General features: G+C 47.6%; 3 protein-coding genes across 5 annotated transcripts; 1 reads left to right on the top strand and 2 right to left on the bottom strand.

The window, feature by feature from the left end:
• Positions 1-28: 28 nt before the first annotated feature.
• naa35 (N-alpha-acetyltransferase 35, NatC auxiliary subunit) lies at positions 29-10,242 on the top strand. Of its 3 annotated transcripts, none has more exons than XM_064297103.1 (23): positions 29-171; positions 1,398-1,578; positions 2,261-2,294; positions 3,028-3,142; positions 3,273-3,347; positions 3,507-3,674; positions 4,486-4,552; positions 4,749-4,792; positions 4,956-5,006; positions 5,378-5,476; positions 6,245-6,359; positions 6,641-6,819; positions 7,006-7,065; positions 7,286-7,392; positions 7,503-7,569; positions 7,801-7,899; positions 8,073-8,251; positions 8,410-8,546; positions 8,784-8,851; positions 9,069-9,209; positions 9,432-9,554; positions 9,674-9,754; positions 10,001-10,242. In XM_064297103.1, the coding sequence occupies exons 2-23, from the start codon at positions 1,458-1,460 to the stop codon at positions 10,058-10,060; spliced, it is 2,190 nt and encodes a 729-aa protein (XP_064153173.1). In that variant the 5' UTR covers positions 29-171; positions 1,398-1,457; the 3' UTR covers positions 10,061-10,242. The 3 variants fall into 3 exon arrangements, with proteins under 3 accessions (XP_064153173.1, XP_064153176.1, XP_064153175.1); XM_064297106.1 differs by having other exon boundaries at positions 5,393-5,476; XM_064297105.1 differs by having other exon boundaries at positions 76-171; positions 1,450-1,578.
• A 218-nt stretch (positions 10,243-10,460) lies between these two features.
• Positions 10,461-16,272, bottom strand: golm1 (golgi membrane protein 1). The gene is made up of 11 exons (XM_064297107.1): positions 15,726-16,272; positions 14,824-15,011; positions 14,185-14,364; positions 14,048-14,102; positions 13,832-13,910; positions 13,649-13,739; positions 13,194-13,365; positions 12,929-13,030; positions 12,258-12,539; positions 12,049-12,174; positions 10,461-11,942 (listed from the first exon to the last, which is right to left on the bottom strand). Exons 2-10 carry the CDS (start codon positions 14,950-14,952, stop codon positions 12,050-12,052), a joined length of 1,215 nt encoding a protein of 404 aa, XP_064153177.1. The 5' UTR covers positions 14,953-15,011; positions 15,726-16,272; the 3' UTR covers positions 10,461-11,942; position 12,049.
• Positions 16,273-16,762: 490 nt separating this feature from the next.
• Positions 16,763-19,990, bottom strand: LOC135233497 (G-protein coupled receptor 54-like). Its single transcript, XM_064297109.1, has 5 exons — positions 19,376-19,990; positions 18,776-18,900; positions 18,325-18,460; positions 17,560-17,798; positions 16,763-17,258 (listed from the first exon to the last, which is right to left on the bottom strand). The coding sequence occupies exons 1-5, from the start codon at positions 19,602-19,604 to the stop codon at positions 16,908-16,910; spliced, it is 1,080 nt and encodes a 359-aa protein (XP_064153179.1). The 5' UTR covers positions 19,605-19,990; the 3' UTR covers positions 16,763-16,907.
• Positions 19,991-20,081: the final 91 nt, after the last annotated feature.

The raw sequence follows: 20,081 nt of genomic DNA on the forward strand, positions 1-20,081 counted from the left end.
TAATAGTAATACACTTTGAATGTCTCTCATGAATGTTGTATCACATATATACTACATTTCCCAGAATACAACACAAACTAGACGGCATTTTGACGTTATACTCCAGCCTGTCCCATTGATATTCCGCAAATGTGAGGTTTAGAACAGGTAGCATAGCAACAAAGTGGCCAGGTATGTATTCCAAAATATATCATTTTCAGTTATTTATATTTCGTATTATATATTTCAATGTGCATGAAAGAACACACCGATTTAACCGTATTTAACGGATTCTACAAGGACAAATACAGGCCTTTGTTTCTCTGTAGCTAACTTAGCTAGCAGGGTACTAGTGCTAGTCTCAATAGCCAGTAGCTAGCTAGTCATCTAGGCAAAGAACGAAATACACAGCCATCAATTTACCCAGCCTCCTGTCTTGTTGAGGGGAATTCATGTTACTGCTGAGCTAACGTTAGTCTATGTTAAAAAAAGTATAAAAGCATAGTTAGGTGCCTTTTTAGCTGCGTATCAAATGAAAAACGGCTAACTAGTTGCTTCCTAAGCTGTAGAATGTAGGTTTGTCAGTGTTTAGCGTTTTATCAGTATTTTGAAACGTTGTCAGTATTTAGTTAATCAACTTCTAAAAATTATATTAAGCCAATATTAAAAATTACATTTCACTAACTATAACGGCGCTTGACAGTTCGTTACCTAATTAGGGTTTCCTTACAAGGGAAATGAAGTGAGCTTCTTTAGGCAGACACTGTGCGCTCCTGCTGTCTAGCCTAGTCACCTTGCTGTTAACTAGCTAAACTACCTAAGTGTACGACTATTACTAGCTGTACTGTATACCGTATATCGGTATCTTCTACAATTGTGTACTGACCAGATTCACGGGGAGAGTTCCACAGCATCCATCGAAGCCATTTTAAGTCTGTGCATCTGCTGATGTAGTTCAAGTGCGCGAGCTTGCCCTCAGTTCAGCCATGTGTAACTCCTGAAGACGTCTCCTTGCTGATCATATTCCTCACATCACTGCTTTTTTACTCTTCTCCATTTAACCCTCTCCCCACCCCCTTTTAATGGTATATGTCCCTATATATATATGCTTATTAAGTATTAGCTCTTTCCCTTTTAGATGTTTTTCTCCTGGTCATTGTTTCATAATAAGTATTCACTTTTGAATTTTGCGAAAGGTGCACTGTGTGAAAGGCACTATATAAATGAATGATTTGAATGTATTAGTTTTTTGTTGTCAAGAGTCGATTATGATGGGTTCAGTCACATTGTGGTCAGCAGTGTGATGCTGTAGTCTGCTCCATTTGATGAACTGATCCTCCTTCAGATTGTTCGGATTAAACACTAGTGAAGAATGTGCTAACTGGCTGCCAGAAAGAACTGACTGAAATGTGTTTCAGCACGTCACACCTGTGCCGCTGCGTCACCCCTCTGCCACTCGTGCACGTTCAGCTGTCACCATGGTGATGAAGTCATCGGTGGAGGAGGACGAGGCGGGGTGGGGGCTGGGTATTCCAGAGAAGATGAAGAATAACGCAAACTGGGTGGACATCACACAGGACTTCAGAGGTGCCTGCAAAGGTACATACTCACTGTGGTGTTGAGTGTAAAGGTACAAACTCACTGTGGTGTTGAGTGTAAAGGTACAAACTCACTGTGGTGTTAAGTGTAAAGTTACAGACTTACTGTGGTGTTGAGTGTAAAGGTACAAACTCCGTGCAGTGTTGATTGTAATAGTGTAGACTGGCTGTAGTGTTGAGTGTGATGGCGTAGGTTGGCTGTAGTATTGAGTGTAACGCGGTTGGCTGGCTGTAGGTTTGAATTTAACGTGTAGGCTGGCATTAGTGTTGAGTTTAATGGTGTAGACTGGCTGTAGTGTTGAGTGTAATGGTCTGGGCTGGCTGTAGTGTTGAGTGTAATGGTCTGGGCTGGCTGTAGTGTTGAGTGTAAAGGCGTAGGCTGGCTGTAGTGTTCAGTACAAAGGCGTAGGCCGGCTGTAATGTGTTAAATGAGTTTTTCCCTTAGAGCACATTCTGACTGAAGAATGTCTTCTATGCCCTCCCCCCATGGGAAGTAAATAGATGACTAAAATATATCTCTCATTTAAGAATCCTCCCCTCCCTCCCAGGCTATTTTTACTGGTCTGAGGTTGAGGTTTCCCGAATTGAAACAAATGGTAAAACTGTGACATGTATGTAATATGTACGTACCTCAGGTTTAAAGTTTAATTTTCCTAAGCAGACTGTTAATGTTTTTGTTTCAGAACTAAACCTTGGAGAGCTACTCCATGACAAACTGTGAGTACACTGTCATTGGGTCAGAGGTGACCATGTGACATTTTCCCACTGTGATCTATGGTTTAAATGTCCCACTGGCTAACCTTTCAGGACTAGAGTGCCCTGTTAGACTGGATTCTTCTTTCACAGTATACCTTACATAATGTCACTATGGAATGCTGTCAGTGTATTGCAGTGTATATACACTATATGACCAAAAGAATGTGGAGACCCCTTGGTCTGGGGCTGTTTTTCATGGTTTGGGCTAGGTCCCTTAGTTCCAGTGAAGGCAAATCTTAATGCTACTGCATTCAGTCCCATTCTAGAGGATTTTAAGCTTCCCCAACAGTTTGGAGAAGGCCCTTTCCTGTTTCAGCATGACAATGCCCCCCGGGCACACAGCGAGGCCCATATAGAAATGGTTTAGTCAAGAGTGGCGTGGAAGAAGAAAAGAAGATTGTGAAAATATGTAATAAAATATGTACATTTTAATTGATATTTTCCCTAAACATCTGGACCAATACAACCATTGTTTCAGAAACTGCTACAGCACATTCAAAATTATGAACACAAATTAAATTGCCCAATGAGGTTTTCTTTGGTTTAGCGACCTTGGTTTTTTACATTGAATTCAAGTGCTTTTGCCCTCAACATGTGCAGGAGAAGCTGTTGCTTCCTAAGCTTCAGCACCTCCTTCCCTCCAGTTCCTATGTCTGCTCTATATGACGACCCCTACACACTTCCGGGTTGGCAGGTTTGGTCTGTTTGAAGCCATGTCTGCCATCGAGATGATGGACCCCAAGATGGACGCCGGCATGATCGGTAACCAAGTCAACAGGAAGGTCCTCAACTTTCAACAGGCAGTCAAGGTTGTACCCCCACACCGCTCTCTGTCCTTCCACATCGTCAGCAGTTTCAGTACTGGCATAGACATTTTACACATGGGCCACTGATCCCATTTAACCATCTCTCCCCCTCTCTGTCTTTCTCTCTCTCTAGGATGGGGCGATTAGGGTTAAGGACCTCAGCCTACCTGAGCTCATTGGAATCATGGACACCTGCTTTTGCTGTTTGGTGAGAAATAAATTATTCATTAAAACCTACAGAAACACTTACAACGCTAGTGCTATATGACCTAATGCTAACACGTGTAGCACTAGTGCTCTATGACCTAATGCTAACACCCACAGAAACACTTACGGCGCTAACGCTTCTCTCTGGCCATGTCCGTAGATCACATGGCTGGAGGGGCATTCTCTGGCTCAGACCGTGTTTACGTGTTTGTACGTGCACAACCCTGACCTCATCGAGGACCCCGCCATGAAAGCCTTCGCCCTCGGCATCCTCAAAATCTGCGACATTGCCCGCGAGAAGGTCAACAAAGCCGCCGTGTTTGAGGAGGTAATGCTTCACAGTCAATACCTAACACAGTCTCTCTGTAACACTGTAGTCACTGTGTAACACTGTCTCTGTAACACTGCATTACTGCGTAACACTCTGTAACACTGCTGTTTCTGTAACACTGTTGTCTTTGTGTAACACTGTCTCTGTAACACTGCAGTCACTGCATAACACTCTGTAACACTGCTGTCTCTGTGTAACACTGTCTCTGTAACACTGCAGTCACTGTGTAACACTGTGTCTGTAACACTGCAGATGAGGTAGCACTGTGTATTCATGGTATTGGAGCCCCAGTGTCAGTGTGACCGTGGTCATGTGATTAACAGCCTCATCTGTTCTAAAAACTACTGCTGCTGCAGGGTCAGGGGTCAGGGGTCAGGGTGGTGGGAAACTCAGGCTTGGCACTGAGACCCCCCCAGGGGGATGCGGGTTCCTTTTGGAATATCAGTCAGTGCTGCTGAGGACATATTTCTGTGCTTCTGTCCAAATATATAAGGGCAGCTGTCAGTCTTGGAGTGCAGGCACAAGGAAAATATTTTTATTTTTATCTTATATTTATATACTTAGCCAGGCCACCATGAAGCCCAAGCAGCACCAGCACTGCATGAACACAGGCCAGGCTGAGTGGGACAGGGATGGGCGGGGCTAGCTGAGATGGGCGGGGCTAGCCGGGATGGGCAGGGCTAGCTGGGCTGGGCTAATGCAGTGGGTTTCAGGTGAACATGGTGGATGTGAGAGATCCTGTTGGGTCCAGGTGTGTTTATACCTGGCTGCTGGGTGATGTTTAATTATGTAAAATATGGGATTTCAGGAGGACTTCCAGGCGATGACCTATGGCTTCAAAATGGCGAACAATGTGACAGACTTGCGTGTGACAGGTACGTCTCTGCTGTTGGGCTGGGCTAAGATACTTGGGAACAGTGTGTAGTGTGTTTGGAGGTGTGGGTACAGTGTGTACTGTGTGTGGAGTTGTGAGGACAGTGTGTCGTGCGTGTGGAGTTGTGAGGACAGTGTGTAGTGTGTGTGGAGTTGTGGGGACAGTGTCTCAGTATGTTTCTGTGTGTTTTGTTGCAGGCATGCTGAAGGATGTGGAGGATGACCTCCAGAGGAGAGTGAAGGTACTGCAGTCAGACTGGCCCTAAACACATAGGCAGTGTTAGAGTTCTGTGCAGAGAACACAGGCAGAGTTCTGTTCATTTACAGATCCCCTGTATCAGGAGCCCTTTTAAGAATAAACTGGCATCACTGAACTCTGACCTATGACCTGTTACCCTTCCTCAGAGCACACGTAGTCGGCAGGGGGAGCAGAGGGACCCAGAGGTGGAGCTGGAGGTACGTGTGTTTGTGTGTGTGTGTATGTGCGTGTGTGTATGTGAGTGTGTGTTTGTATGTGTGTATGTATGCGAGTGTTTATATGTGTGTGTATGTATGCGAGCGTGTATATGTGTATGAATGTGGGTGTATATATGTGTATGTATGTGTGTATTAGTGAGTTTCTCTGTTCTAAGTATGTGTTTGTATGCATGTGTATGAATGCGGGTGTGTATATGTGTGTAAATGTATGTGAGTGTGTGTTTGTATGAATGTGTGTATGAATGCAGGTGTGTATATGTGTGTGTATGTATGAAGGCGGGTGTGTATATGTGTGTATTAGTGTGTATATGTGTGTGTATGTGTGTATTAGTGAGTTTCTCTGTTCTAAGTGTGTGTTTCTCCAGCATCAGCAGTGTTCAGCCCTCTTCAACAGAATCAAGTTCACTCGTCTGCTTCTCACGGCACTGATCGCCTTCACCAAGAAAGAGGTGAGTGATGCTTTCGCTCACGGACCCCGCAACATGGCCGGGTGCAGCTATCCGCGTTAGGTTCACACACAGTCTCCTACACTGAAAAATTCAGCGTTGAGTCTGTTCACACAAGATACGACCGTTCCGGATAGATTAGGCGAGGCAGGATGCCTACACTCCGAAGAAATGCAGGACAGTTAATACTAACCTTGTGTTGTAGCGTTTTTGCGTGCTTTACCCTGGGATGTTGCTGCTTTCGTTCTTTGCTCAAAAGGCCGTGTGACACACCGTAACACACTGTATCGCGCTGTAACGCACTGTGGCACGCTGTATCGTGCTGTGACACACTGTATCGTGCTGTAACGCACTGTATCGCGCTGTAACACACTGTATCGTGCTGTAACGCACTGTATCGTGCTGTAACGCACTGTATCGTGCTGTAACGCACTGTATCGCGCTGTAACGCACTGTATCGCGCTGTAACGCACTGTATCGTGCTGTAACGCACTGTATCGCGCTGTAACGCACTGTATCGTGCTGTAACGCACGCTGTATCGTGCTGTAACGCACTGTATCGGCTGTAACGCACTGTATCGCGCTTGTGCTGTAACGCACTGTATCGCGCTGTACTGTACGTGCTGTAACGCACTGTATCGCGCTGTACACGCGACTGTATCGCGCTGTACGCCTGTATCGGCTGTAACGCCTGTATCGGCTGTAGACGCCTGATCGCTGCTTGCACGTTCGTGCTGACGCACTGTATCGCGTTGTGACGCTCTTCCTCAGACCAGCTCGGTGAGCGAGGCGCAGAAGCTGATGACCCAGGCTGCTGACCTGCTTCCTGCCATCCACTCCACCCTGCAGCACGGAGTGCAGGCCCAGAACGACACCAGCAAAGGAGGTGCTGCTGCTCACGCGCTGCTCACATGATACACATCCGCTACTCATGTACTGCACACGCACCACACACATATGCAGAAGTCTCACACACACAGGGGCATTGTGGGTAGTAGAGAGTGTGGGAGACAGGGGCATTGTGGGTAGTAAAGTAGAGAGTGTGGGAGACAGGCATTGTGGGTAGTAAAGCAGAGAGTGTGGGACACAGGGGCATTGTGGGTAGTAAAGCAGAGTGTGTGGGACACAGAGGCATTGTGGGTAAGAACCCTGTCTGTCTGTACTCAGATCACCCCATAATGATGGGCTTTGAGCCGCTGGTGAACCAGAGGCTGCTGCCCCCCACCTTCCCACGCTACGCCAAAATCATCCGCAGAGAGGAGATGGTCGCCTACTTCAGCAAGCTCATCGACCGCATCAAGACCGTGTGTGAGGTCATCAACACCACCCACCTGCACGGCATTCTGGTACGCCAGCTTCTGCCACAAACCAACTCTGATCTGCCTGTGCCCTGTTCTACCTGCTCCAGACATTCACTGCAGCCTCTGCAAACATCTCTGTTCTTCGCCTGAAAATGGAGTTTGGAAACAGCTACATTTCTGTTTGAACTTGGCGTGTGTCATGCTCGTTCATGAGTGTATCTGTTTCCTCAGGACTTCTTCTGTGAATTCAGTGAACAGTCCCCTTGTGTGCTGTCACGCTCCCTGTTACAGGTGAGTGATTTAACGTGGTAGTGAGTGATTTAACCTGCTGTAATGCAGTGATATAATGTGCTGGTGTGATGCCCTGCTGTAATGCACTGATATAATGTGCTGGTGTAATGCCCTGGTGTAGTACTTTGTTGTAATGCATTGGTATAATGTGCTTGTGTAATGTGCTGGTGTAACAGCCTGGTGTAATGTGTACAGTCCTGACTGGGATTTCTCTCTATAGACCACGTTCCTGATGGACAGTAAGAAGGTTTTGGGCTCCCATCTCATGCATGATATGATCAAGGATGCACTCAGGGGGTTTGTTAGCCCCCCTGTCCTCTCCCCAAAGTAAGACCCCCGTGGTACTGTACCCCCTGACCCCTGTGTCAGCACTGACTGTGTGACTGTGCAGTCTGTGCTGCCTGTCAGTACTGACAGGCGGTCTGTGCTCTTCCCAGGTGCTGTCTGTACAATAACCACCAGGCTAAGGACTACATCGATTCCTTCATCACACACTGCTCCAGGGTACGTTTCACACACACAATCGCAAACACACACATACAGGCATGCATGCACAGAAATGCATACACCTATCCGTGCACATTCATACACGCTCACAGACAAATACACATAGTTCCTGTAGTTCTGCACTGCTCTTGTAGTTCTCTGCACTGTTCCTGTAGTTCTGCACTGTTCCTGTAGTTCTACACTGTTCCTGTAGCTGTGCTGTGACATGCTCCTTGTCTCGTCCTGCAGCCCTTTTGCAGTCTGATTCAGATCCACGGACACAATCGCGCTCGACAGAGAGACAAACTGGGACACATTCTGGAAGAGTTCGCTACACTGCAGGATGAGGTTTGTGTGTAACGTGTGTCTGTGTTGTGTGCGCTGTGTGTGAGGTGTGTGTGTGCGTGTGCAGTGTGTAACGCGTGTGTGTGAGGTGTGTGTGTGTTGTGTGTGCTGTGTGTGAGGTGTGTATGTGTGTATGTGCGTGTGCAGTGTGTAACGCGTGTGTGTGTTTCCCTCAGGCAGAGAAGGTGGACGCCGCGCTGCACAGCCTCCTGTTGAAGCTGGAGCCCCAGAGGCAGCACCTGGCCTGTCTGGGCACCTGGGTTCTGTACCACAGCCTGCGCATCATGATCCACTACCTGCTCAGCGGCTTCGAGCTGGAGCTGTACAGCATGCACGAATACTACTACATATACTGGTACTGCTACACGTGTGTGTGTGTGTGTGTGTGTGTGGGCATGCGTGTGTATATAATGTGTGTGTATGTGCATAATGTGTGTATTTGTAGGTACCTGTCGGAGTTCCTGTATGCCTGGCTTATGTGTGTGTGTAATGTGTATATGTGTGTGTTTGTAGGTACCTGTCGGAGTTTCTGTACGCCTGGCTGATGTCCACTCTGAGCCGGGCTGACAGCTCTCAGATGGCTGAGGAGAGGATCACTGAGGAGCTGCAGAGGAGGGGCAGCAGCAAGAAGACCAAGAAGAAGAAGAAGAGTGAGAGCACTGTACCCTGTACTACATTACACACACTTTACACTGTACTACCCTAAACACACTGTACTACATTACACACACTTTACACTGTTCTACACTACAATAAGTACACACGCTTTACATGGTACTACACTATACACAGTACACATGCTACACATGCAACACAGGCTGTATCGTACATGCATCATACGACCTGCACACGCTCACTGTTTATGTAATTTTTTCTCTTTCTCGCAGCGCGTCCCTTGAGCAGAGAGATCACCATGAGTCAGGCTTACCAGAACATGTGCGCGGGCATGTACAAGGTACCTCCACTAACACCCTGCATCTCACACAGTAACTCTCAGGCAGGGAGACGGGCTGTACTGAGCATGTGCGAAATCTCCGTAAGAACACCCAGGTTTTAAGGTACATACACATACACACACTAACTCGGGTAGGGACAAGGGCTGTACTGAGCATGTGCTAAACCTCCTAAAGAACACCTGGGTTATAACATACACACTCTCTCTCTCTCTGCAGACAATGATTGCACTGGACATGGATGGAAAGGTCCGGAAGCCTCAGTTTGAGCTGGACAGCGAGCAGGTTCGCTACGAGCACCGATTCGCCCCCTTCAACAGCGTGGTGACCCCCCCACCAGTGCATTACATCCAGTTTAAGGTACTGAGAGACCATCCAGCGTCCATGTGCAGTGTACACTTCATCTGTAACTGCTAGTTTTACTGTAAAGTGTGCAGAGGCCAGAGGTCATGTAAAATGGATTCAGGTGTGACTACAATATTAACTGTCTCTATGCTTGCATTTGTCTATGCTTGTGTCTGTATATTTCTATATCTGCGTATAGGTTTGTGTGTGTGCGTTAATTAATTATCGTCTATGCAGGAAATGTCTGACCTGAAGAAGTACACTCCGCCCCCTCAGTCAGCTGACCTGTACCTGGCAGCCAGTAAGCACTTTCAGCAGGCCAAACTGATCCTGGAGAACGTCCCCAGCCCGGACCCTGAGGTGACCCTGTCCGCCCGTCCATCTGTCTGTCTGTCTGTCCATCCATCTGTTCGTCCATGCGTCTGTGGCCAGCCCTCGTCCTCCTCCGTTAATCTCTTTGCTTTTCCTGTGTTTTGTAGGTCAATCGAATCCTGAAAGTTGCCAAGCCTAATATTGTAGTGATGAAGCTGCTAGCTGGAGGTCACAAAAAGGAAACGAAGGTACCCACTGTATTACTGTACTGAATGCTAGTCTGCCACTCTGCTGACTAATGCGTGTGCTCAGTTCTAGATAGTGAATCTCATTAACACACACATGCCTGTTGCTGTCTCCCCCTGGTGTTGGGAAGTTCTCCAAACTGACTGTGGTGTTCAGTGTGTGTATGTTCGCACATGTAGGTTCTTCAAGCTGACTGTGCTGTTGTGTGTGTAGGTTCCAAGCTGACTGTGCTGTGTATTTGTCTGCAGGTTTTGCCACAGTTTGATTTCTCAGCACACAAGTACTTTCCTGTGGTGAAGATCATCTGAGCCCACTCTCCTGCTCTGAACCCCCAAAACCCCACCCATTCTGCTCTGAACCTCCAACCCCCTCCCTCCCTTTGTTTTCCCTAAGGCTGTGTTAAGCTGTAGTACAGCGTGATGTTTGGCTTTGTTCAGGTGTGTACTTTTTTGCGGTGTTCCTGAATAAAGGATTATTATGATGCACATCACGTGACCTTGAAACCTTAAATACGATAATGTTTGTGATTGTAAAAACTGAGGGCTGTGGGAAATGTAGTTTTAGTGTGTATGTCACACGCATGCAGAATAACATACAAGAAAACAAATAGGCTTAATCCATCAGTGTGGCCCCGCCTCCCTGTGTATGAAAAACTCAGGTTTGAGTGACAAGGTGTGTGTCTCTTTGCTAAACCACAGCAAACTGATGTTTATATTCAGGTAAGTTTATTCCCATCTCCAGGGTAGAAAGCGCACAATGGAATATTCACATTTCTACGAAAAATATTTATATTTCTACGATATGTCCACTTGGCGTGGTTTCCAGATTTCTCAGACACTACAAAAAAAATCAAATCTTGAGCAAGCTATGCCATGTTATTAAACTATTTCCACCAGAATGTGCATAAACATGTTCAACGGCTTCAATCAGAACAAACATAACCACAAATACAAAATCTATAAAATAAATTATAAAATCTTTCATTCAGTGTCTGCAAACTACCAGTTCAGGACGAACAGAGCAAGACCCACAACCCCGAGGACGGTTACCCTGGTAATGCATTCAGACGGACTAGCCCTGCTGATTGGACGGTCGGCGCAATGTGATGAAGACTGGCATCGTGCACTAAAGTAGAGCTTAAGAAGCGAAAGACATCCTTAAGACACCTTTCCTCATTTCTTCAAGAGTTGTGTATGTGTATTCATATGTGTATGTGTGTTTGTGTGTGTGTGTGTGTGTACATGCCACAATTGGAGCAGCTGGCAGTGATATAGCAGGTGTATGTTTAGAGGTGTAATTCCAGTTTTGGCGGTCCTACCACCACGGGGAGCACTGCGTTCCCAAAGTCTGTGATCCGGCAGGGCGAAGCTTCAGTGAATCTCCTTCATAATGTGTCTGAAACACAGCGGTGTGGTTCTGGGCTCTGGGTGCTCAGACGCTCTAATCCAGCAAACACACATTTCATAAATAATAAACTGCAAACGGGGCACTCAGTAGTCATAGTACGGGGGGTGGGGGGTAAGACCCATAAGGAAATGAACTTTCCTAACTAATATATAATTCCCCACACCCAATTAAAACATCCAATCTACGATCGCTACATCCAATGAAACAGCTGTCTTTAGGATTCAGTTTTCCCGATCAAGGTCAAACGCATCGAAACGCATGTGAAGCAGTTTGAAAAAGCAAGAGTTAGGCGGGCATCCATTTTACACAGAGGTAGTGGAAGACATGGCCACTCCCACGGGCACCTCTGACACAGCTTAAATGTGATTGGTTAAACTGGATGACCTGTGGAAGCATCAGTCAGTCAGATCTGAGAGACAGCAATAATCCCGCCCTCTCGTCTGTCCCCAGAGCAGAATTAGGAGTGTGCCATTCATTTTCAACTTGGGACCGGTCCCGATATAAACTGAGCATACAGGTGTATGCAGCATACAGGTGTATAGGTACAGGTGTATGCAGCATACAGGTGTATGCATGTCGTATGTGGATCTTCTTTGTAGTTCAGAGCAGTGCAAGTCTTCAGGCCCCTTGTACAGATACATTCATTTTGGATCATTAAGGCATCATGTGCAACGTCACTGGAAGATCAGGAATATCTTCAGCATCTCCATGGTTACAGAACTTGTGTGAATTATTAGACTGTCCAGCCACTTATCTTCAGCGGCCTTGATCTTCAGTCCGATCCTATCGGAAAAAATACACATTTCAGCGCGTTCACTCACGAACTCACTTGTTCACTCACCCGTTCATGCACTCGTTCACTCACTCACTCACGCACTCACCCACATACCTCAATGCTTGGCAAGTTCGGCTTGCTTGTCTGCCTCAAACTCGCCCTCATTGTCAGCGTCACCATTATAATCCGCAAGCTTGTCCTTCCGGTCCGGCAGGGCGTGGCCTACAGCCGGATCTCTACCTGCCAGGGCGGAAAACCATTGTCACCTGCTTGTGCAACTTTAAGAAAGAACACAGGAGGGAAAGTGGCCTGTCCTAGATTACCTGCGTTAGCTTTGAGTTGAGTCTGTTTCACTGCCTCAGAACCTGCAGCATTCTGCTGGTCTCCTGGTTTGTCTCCAGGTTTGTCCTCAGGTTGGTCCTCAGGTTGGTCTCCAGGTTTGTCCTCAGGTTGGTCCTCAGGTTTGTCCTCAAGTTTGTCTCCAGGTTTGTCCTCAGGTTGGTCCTCAGGTTGGTCTCCAGGTTTGTCCTCAGGTTTGTCTTCAGGTTTGTCCTCAGGTGTGTCCACACGTTTGTCTTCCTTTTCCACCACAACCACATCATTTCCTGCAGCAAAGGATCTGAATTAGTTCCATTGTTTCCCCATTTGTGTAAAGTCATGCTAAGAATATCTGCCGTTTTCATTATTGATCAGCCTTATAATTTCAATAATAAGAATTCCTTGCATTTATACAGCATTATGAGAATGTTTTGTGTTAGCTGGGATAGTGGTAGAATGACAGAGAACATTAGAATGCTGTTAGAATGGCAGTAGAATAGTGACCGAATGACAGAGAGCATTAGAATGTTGTTAGAATGGCAGTAAAATAGTGACTGAATGACAGAGAGTATTAGAATGCGGTTAGAATTGCAGTAGAATAGTGACAGAAGGACAGAGAGCATTAGAATGCGGTTAGAATGACCGTGGAATACTGAGGTCGTGAGTCATGTCTAACCTGTAGACTGCTGCTTCCCCACATGGGTTTCCATCACTTCCAAGTCATTTCCCCGTTTGGCCACGCCCACTGGGGGTTGCTGCTGGGTAATGTCGCTTTTCTCTGATTTGGAGAGTACACACAGTAAATACATACTGTCTGCCTGCCGCCGCAAGAACACACCCTCTCCACAGTCAGTGTACCATGTAGCATTCAGCTACGCTGTGTATGTGTGTGTGTGTGTGTGTGTGTGTGCATTTTGCTAATGTATGTGGGGACTTTGTACCTCCATCTTTGGCAATCTCATTGGTCTCCAGCGCAGAAAGCTTGGTGTTGGTACTGTCTGGTTCAGCGCCGGTCCGGCTGGTTTTCGGGGCGAGGACAGAGGGCTTCTTGGTGTCATCCAGGCCTGGCTTCTCTTCCAGGCCCGTTCGGCTGAGAGGGGGGCCGGACTTCTCCTGCCCAGGACACAAACCAAAGTCACAACAAGGCTAACAGGGAGCGGGCCATGAATACAAAGCAACGCAGATGCACAACACTAATGACAAATTATATTAGAGGAACACATTATAAAATACAAGGTACATAGAAAAAGCCTCAATCCAGACTAATGTTGCACGAATCTGGATTTTTGTAAACTGCCCCAGAGAAATTACTTAACATTAGTGAAAACCACACACACACGGGTGCACCATCCTACACAAACACACACACACACACACACACACAGGGGACAGGTACCTGAGAGGAGGGTGAGACAGGTGGGGGTTTCTCAGGGGTTTTGGCTGCACACTCCTCCTTCAGAGCACTCATCTGAGCCTCACACTGATTCCTACACAAAACACTGCACAGTGAGTACACATACACACATGCAAGCACAAATGTCCCTGCCCCTTTAGCCAGGTGCATTGTGGGTAAACTCACATGGCAGTACTCAGATTGATCCGATTGTTCTGGCAGTCCTGCAGCTCCTTCTGAATTTCCTCCAGACCGAACAACTGAGCTAGAGAGAAAGAGGGGGGAGGGGAGAGAGAGAGACATTGAGAGAGAGCATGAGAGACGGAGGGATGTAACAAGAGACACAGAAGAGGAAAAAGGTGTGGTGATAAGGAGAGGGAAAGAGAGAAGAGGGTATCCTACCTTTCAATATCTGGATTGTTCTAGTGCTTGTGGAGATGTTTAACACCAGAACTGTCTGAAATAGAAGAAGAGAGCGGTTCTCATCCACTGCTGCAAGGCCTTGTGGGTAAGTGAGTTTTGTAGTGTACATGCCGTACCTTTTCTTGCTTCCAGTTAGCCTGCATGGTATCCAGCTGGATCCTGTGACTGTCCTCCATGCGTTTGATCTGGTCGCTCTGCATGCGCAGCTGCTCCTCAAACGCCGCCTTCTTCTGCTCCACAGCTGCCCTCTCTGCCGCCGCTCTCCGCGCCGCTCCCTCCATCTGAAACAGCTGCGTCTGCGCAAACACCTCCCGCGGTCAAGCTCCGCCCACAGTCAAGGCTCCACCCATGGTCAAGCTCCGCCCATAGTCACAGCTCCACCCACGCACCCACCCACCGCAAAAAACTGTGACTGGACCTAGGGAGTGGTTTAAAACGATTGGACTTCCCATAGAGGAAAACTTATGGGATAGGGACCTATGATATTTCTGTACACTTAGTTGCCAATTGCACACATTTTTCTACCTATTTTGCACACCGTCAGAGACCAGTAAGAATCTCTAAACTGGCAGAGTTGCTACAAAATCATATACACATTTTCCACCAACACAAAATAATTTTAAACATTAAGTACATTCTCCCCTCAAACTCCATAAAGTGCATTTGCCAAAAAAAAAATCATTTTCCCACACTAAACCACTTCCACATCATCTTCTGAAGAGTGGGAGGGAGAATGATCCATGCTTCCAACTCACCTGCAGCTCCAGGTTGCGTGAGCTCGACACCCAGTAGTTGAATCCCAGCACGAGAACGCAAGCGATCAAGGCGCCAATCAGAAGCGGCGGCGACCTTCCTCCGCGACGCCCGTTTCCAAGGCCTCCCATGGCAACCGTGAGCCGGAAAACGGGTGAGCTAGCAAGTGTGCGACGCTAGGAAGACCAATCTGGGGGGACATGACGAAGCCAGAGTTGAAGTGGCTCTTCCTCCCCATACACACAGCTTGGAAACGAATTTATTTTCTTTGGCGTAATTAAAGACTGAAAAGTTCCAACACTGGTATAATATTTGCAAGCAAATATCTACACTGTACCTTATTTTTTGACTCTGTCATACTATAGACGTTACACTGCACAGCACAACTGCTGCATATCAAATAAATAGGCATTTTATAATGATTGGCACACGTAATCATTTGGATCTGAGCCATAGATCTGAATTGTTACCAGTGCAGTGGACATGATCTTTGAGATTAGCTAATGTAAGATAGCTCATTTAAACAGACAATAGCCAGATTCTGTAGGTGAACCGTTTTCAATTAACAAGTTAACCTGTTAGCTGTACATTGGCAGTTTTGCAAGCAGACTAGCGTTAACGACGTGTAAAGGAAAACTGAAAACCACACCGTATAATACTGTCAAGCAAACAATGCTTTCTAAACTAGCTAGCGTTAGCTCTGGCTGAGCAGCACTTGACGCGATGCTCACTTCGCAATGCAGATGAAAAGTGAAACAACATATGCGGACACGAAGAGCAAATTCATCACATTACATTTTGCTTTGATAAACGGCCGTTGACTTAATGTTCTGTGCTCCCAATTTACCTCAAATCCACCACAAACACCACATACAAGAGAGTTATTTTCGGTACGAGCACTCACCCAACACGGCAACTGCAGGACTGAGCAGGAAGTCGGATGAAACGCGGAAGTCTAGCTGCCAACACAGCACAGCAAACATTCAGGCTCAGCGCGGTACAGGGAACATTCAGCTACCGCACGGAGAGCAAATGCTCAGCAGGACCGAGCGGTCTGTATAAAGTCTGCATTGATTTAATAACACAAATTATAAAACGTTTGACCGCTTTGGGCAAATGTCATGTTCAAAATGTTCCATGATCTGGGAAAAATCTTGGATTTTTCTCGCGGTGAAAGCCTCAACCATACTCAAGGATCCATCCTCTCGCCGCATTATGTATGAAATATTAGTACATTTTTCTACCAGTGAACTGTTCGGCTACATTGGAGTAGTGGATAATTTCACAATTGGATTGAATAAATTGCATTACATTAACGTAGTAGGCCTATATGGTATTTGCCGTAAATTTGTGCTGACAATCAACCAGACAGATAAACAATTTTGCTAAACCAAGAGGGAAAATATTGCACACTTGCTTGCGGTCAAAAATGTTTAGAAAAATTCCAACTGAAAGAATTATACATTTCTCTTTTAGCTGAATTCAGCAAGTTTTATGTAACACGTTTTTAATTTCATTTAAGTTTATAACGTAAATGTTTCATTTCTTTGTCCATTTTTTAAAATGTATTTTTACAGTTCGTTAAAACAAAAGTTATTAAACAGAGTACATCTATGTGCGAACAATATACACGTCACTTCATCCGTTACACTGGCAGGTAAAATGAGCTGTCTGTGGAGACACCATTCCTTTGTGTTTAGCGGAGCAGCTACAGGGGAGTGTTTACTGCGGTAAGCGCACGCAGCAAGCACAGTGTTCACAGCTAACCGCGTGTTCTACAGTGAGAACGGCAAAACAGGTTCCACACACACCAAGTCTTTAACGTCGGTTTCACCTTTCCTGTAAACGAGGTATTTTTCTTACATTTCCTCATTACATTCTGTCGGATATAAGCGTGTCAGTGTCCAAACGCACTGATCCAGAAACGAGTCGGGGAAGGAAGGGGGACTGGTTTGCCCGGCACGTTTCATCGCTTTTTTTTTTAGCCTGTTTTCTCTGTCCTGAGGGAGTGTGGGTGTGTGTGTGTGTGTGTGTGCATGTACATGTGTGTGTGTATGTGTGATGCAGCCTGGCCTTTTGCAGTCCTTCATGTTCCGGATGAAAGGTAGTGCAGCTCTGTGTTGGCCGAGGCCCCCGCTGTTCTCCCGGCCCTGCGTTTGAAGATGAAAGGAAAGGCCTTTTTGAAGGACTTTCTGAAGTTCGCTCCCATGAAGGCGTAGATGATGGGGTTGACGGAGGAGCTGGAGTAGGACATGCAGTGGGCCCAGATCTTCAGTTTGTAGAGGGCGTAGCTCCTGCGCGTGGCCGGGTGGAGGGCCTGGTACAGGACGGACAGCTGGATGGGGCCCCAGCAGACGGTGAAGAGCAGCACCATCACCACCACCATGCGCGAGATCCGCGTCCGCACAGCCTCCGCCCTCTCCGCCAGCACCTGCACCTGCGCGGCACCCCGTCTCCATGACAACCAGCCCTGCTACGTCTAAGGGCCTGCCCTGAACCACTGACCCACCTGAACAGGTATACACAGACACACGACCACACAGACACACACACACACGCACACACATGATTATACAGACAGACACAAACACACACACACACATGATCACACAGACAGACACAAACACCACTTCTCTCTCTAACACAAACACACACACTCTCACACACACACACACACACACCCATACACACACCTACACACACGCACACACACACACAGTGCACGGGCGTGCGCTGACCTGGTAGCTGTTGTCTGCGGGCTCCACCGCGGGCTGGCCCATGCGTTTGAGCATGAAGGCGTGGCACAGGCAGATGGTGAGCAGCGGCAGCAGGTAGACCGCCAGGAAGGTGTAGAGGATGAAGGCCTTCTGGCGCTCGGGGGAGGGGAAGGACTCGGTGCAGTACACCTGCGGGCCGTACCAGTACCCCGTCTCCAGCCGCTGGTACACCGCCACAGGCACAGAGAGTCCCAGCGACCCTGCCAGAGACACGAGGTGTGAGGAGAGGTTCCCCCCGCCCCATGTGAAGCCCCACCCAAAAACCCAAAGAACATTGCTCGATAATGGGCACACTGCCAGTTGGTGAGTAGAAAGTGATTACAACATGTCAGCTGCTAGCGCACGACACCAAACCAAGCTCACACAGCCAAAACCAAAGCAATAACATACAACACCAACCCAACCCAAACCCTGAGAGAAACACTAACGCACAACACCGACCAAAACTCACATGACCCAAACTTTCAAACCTTAACACGGAACCGTAACGCACGACACCAACCCAAACACACACAATCCACACCCTAAAACAAACACTAGCACGCAACACCAATCAATAACTGTCACATTGCTGTAATTTCCAGGGCATATTTACTCACTTTGATCACGCCAGATGTAGACATGTGATTATGTGCGTGTGCAGGTCAGGTATATACACCTGCAGTGGCGTTGTGTTTGACTGGTATTGTGGGTAAGCAGTGGCATTGTGGGTAAGCGGTGGGGTACCTATCCAGATGGCGATGCTGACGGCCATGGCCATGCGTGGCGTTCGATGGCGTAGGGACTGAAGAGGATAAACGGTCACGTAGCAGCGATCCACGCTCATGGCCGACAGCGTGATGCAGGTCGCCTGCACCGTCACCTGCAGGAGGCCACCTGTACACCATCACCTTGACACCACCTTTACACAACCCTATCCTCCGTCAGTTATACCTACACCACCCTTATGCCACCCTATCCTATATCAGCTACACCTACACCACCCTTAGACCACCAATATCCTCCATCAGCTACACCTACACCACCCTTACACCATCCCATCCTGTCAATTGTACCTGCACCATGCTTACACTATCCTATCCTCCGTCAGCTATACCTACACCACCCTTACACCACCCTATCCTCAGTCAGCTGTACCTGTAAGAGATGATGATATTGAGGTTAAGTTCTGTTTTACCTGTTGAAGGTAGTTGACCAGTCTGCACATAAAGTCCCCAAACACCCAGCTGGGCAGGGGGTAGAGGGTTGCAGTGAAGGGAACACAACACACCAGGAATAGGATGTCAGTGGTTGCCAGATTCGCTGGAAAGAACAAACAACTCTGAGCACTAAAGGGAAAACCTGCAGTCGGAGGCTCACATTACAATGGACACAATTCACACTGTTCATAAAGGTAGCTGGCACCACAAGGTGCTCATGCAAAAAAGTACAATAAAAATTTGCCTGAGAATTTCCTCTAATGTTACATGATTTCCTATAGGGTAATGCACGATTTTATATGGCTATAAATAAAAAATAAAAAGGAAAAAGAATGTACACAAGAAACTGTTGACTTTTTGCGATCCCTGCAGGACAGTGTGGAGAGTGTGAATTCTGATGATGAAGAAAACCTCGCAACAGGCACCCCAGATAGACCCCACCAGGACTGGCATGTCTCGACTGATGGTTGCTTAGTAAAGCCATTCAAACTGAACGCTGGCAGAACTGTATCAATCCGCAGACACGCCCACCCGTTCCCGATACACCGATGTGCACCAGCAGCGACCGCGGCTCGTACCGATGTAGAAGTTAGTGACCGTCTTCATCTGCCGGTGCTTGGTGACCACGTAGATGACCAGGGAGTTTCCCACAAGGCCGAGCAGCATGATGATGGCGAAGAACAGGGGAACCAGCCAGGCGTCCACCAGCAGGGGCGGAGTCAGGAGCGCCAGCGCCGAGCCGTTGCACGCCGCGTCCGGGTCGCACGGTGGAGCGGCGGTGCCGTTCGGTTGCCATCCGTCCTCCATGGTAACCGGCGTCCTCACAATCCCAGCCAATCACGGCAAGTCCAGGCCTATAGAACTGAGCCTGCAGCAGCCTGAGAGTCCCAGCCAATCACAGCGTGGGGCAGCAGCCCATGGGGTTGCGGTCTGGTGGAAAGCAGGAGCACCAGTCTGTCCCCTGCCTTTAATATAGCCCTGTCAGCCAGTCTCCTCCCTCTCCCCACCCCCTAGCCCCTCTGCTCCATGCTGCTTTGTTACTGTGGATGTTTGTTCCTCGTGCTCGCCCTCTAACGGACAGTAGAAGAATTGCACCCTGTCCTTGCTATCAACCAAGAGCAATGTGGCGTTTTTTTTGCCAGTGAGTCTACTCCAGCTATTAAGATTTTAAGACATATTTTCACTAACGCCTACATTAATCTCTGGAGAAACACTGCATCTGGCCCTGTTACTGTAGTGAGGAGGTGCTTGCAGTGCAGAGGACAGACAACAGGGGGAGACAGA

The sequence above is a fragment of the Anguilla rostrata genome, chromosome 10 (assembly GCF_018555375.3).
Source record: "Anguilla rostrata isolate EN2019 chromosome 10, ASM1855537v3, whole genome shotgun sequence".
Classification (NCBI taxonomy): Eukaryota; Metazoa; Chordata; class Actinopteri; order Anguilliformes; family Anguillidae; genus Anguilla; species Anguilla rostrata.

Coding starts and splice junctions, on each gene's coding strand:
- LOC135233497 (XM_064297109.1), bottom strand. CDS start 19,604: ATGGAGGACGGATGGCAACCGAACGGCACCGCCGCTCCACCGTGCGAC. Junction 17,799..18,324: donor CAGCATCGCCATCTGGATAG/GTACCCCACCGC, acceptor TGTCTCTGGCAG/GGTCGCTGGGACTCTCTGTG. Junction 17,259..17,559: donor CCGCAGACAACAGCTACCAG/GTCAGCGCACGC, acceptor GGTGCCGCGCAG/GTGCAGGTGCTGGCGGAGAG.
- golm1 (XM_064297107.1), bottom strand. CDS start 14,952: ATGGGAGGCCTTGGAAACGGGCGTCGCGGAGGAAGGTCGCCGCCGCTT. Junction 12,540..12,928: donor GGGGAAGCAGCAGTCTACAG/GTTAGACATGAC, acceptor CCTTTGCTGCAG/GAAATGATGTGGTTGTGGTG. Junction 12,175..12,257: donor TCAACTCAAAGCTAACGCAG/GTAATCTAGGAC, acceptor CCGCCCTGGCAG/GTAGAGATCCGGCTGTAGGC.
- naa35 (XM_064297103.1), top strand. CDS start 1,458: ATGGTGATGAAGTCATCGGTGGAGGAGGACGAGGCGGGGTGGGGGCTG. Junction 3,675..4,485: donor AAGCCGCCGTGTTTGAGGAG/GTAATGCTTCAC, acceptor ATGGGATTTCAG/GAGGACTTCCAGGCGATGAC. Junction 5,007..5,377: donor ACCCAGAGGTGGAGCTGGAG/GTACGTGTGTTT, acceptor CTCTGTTCTAAG/TGTGTGTTTCTCCAGCATCA.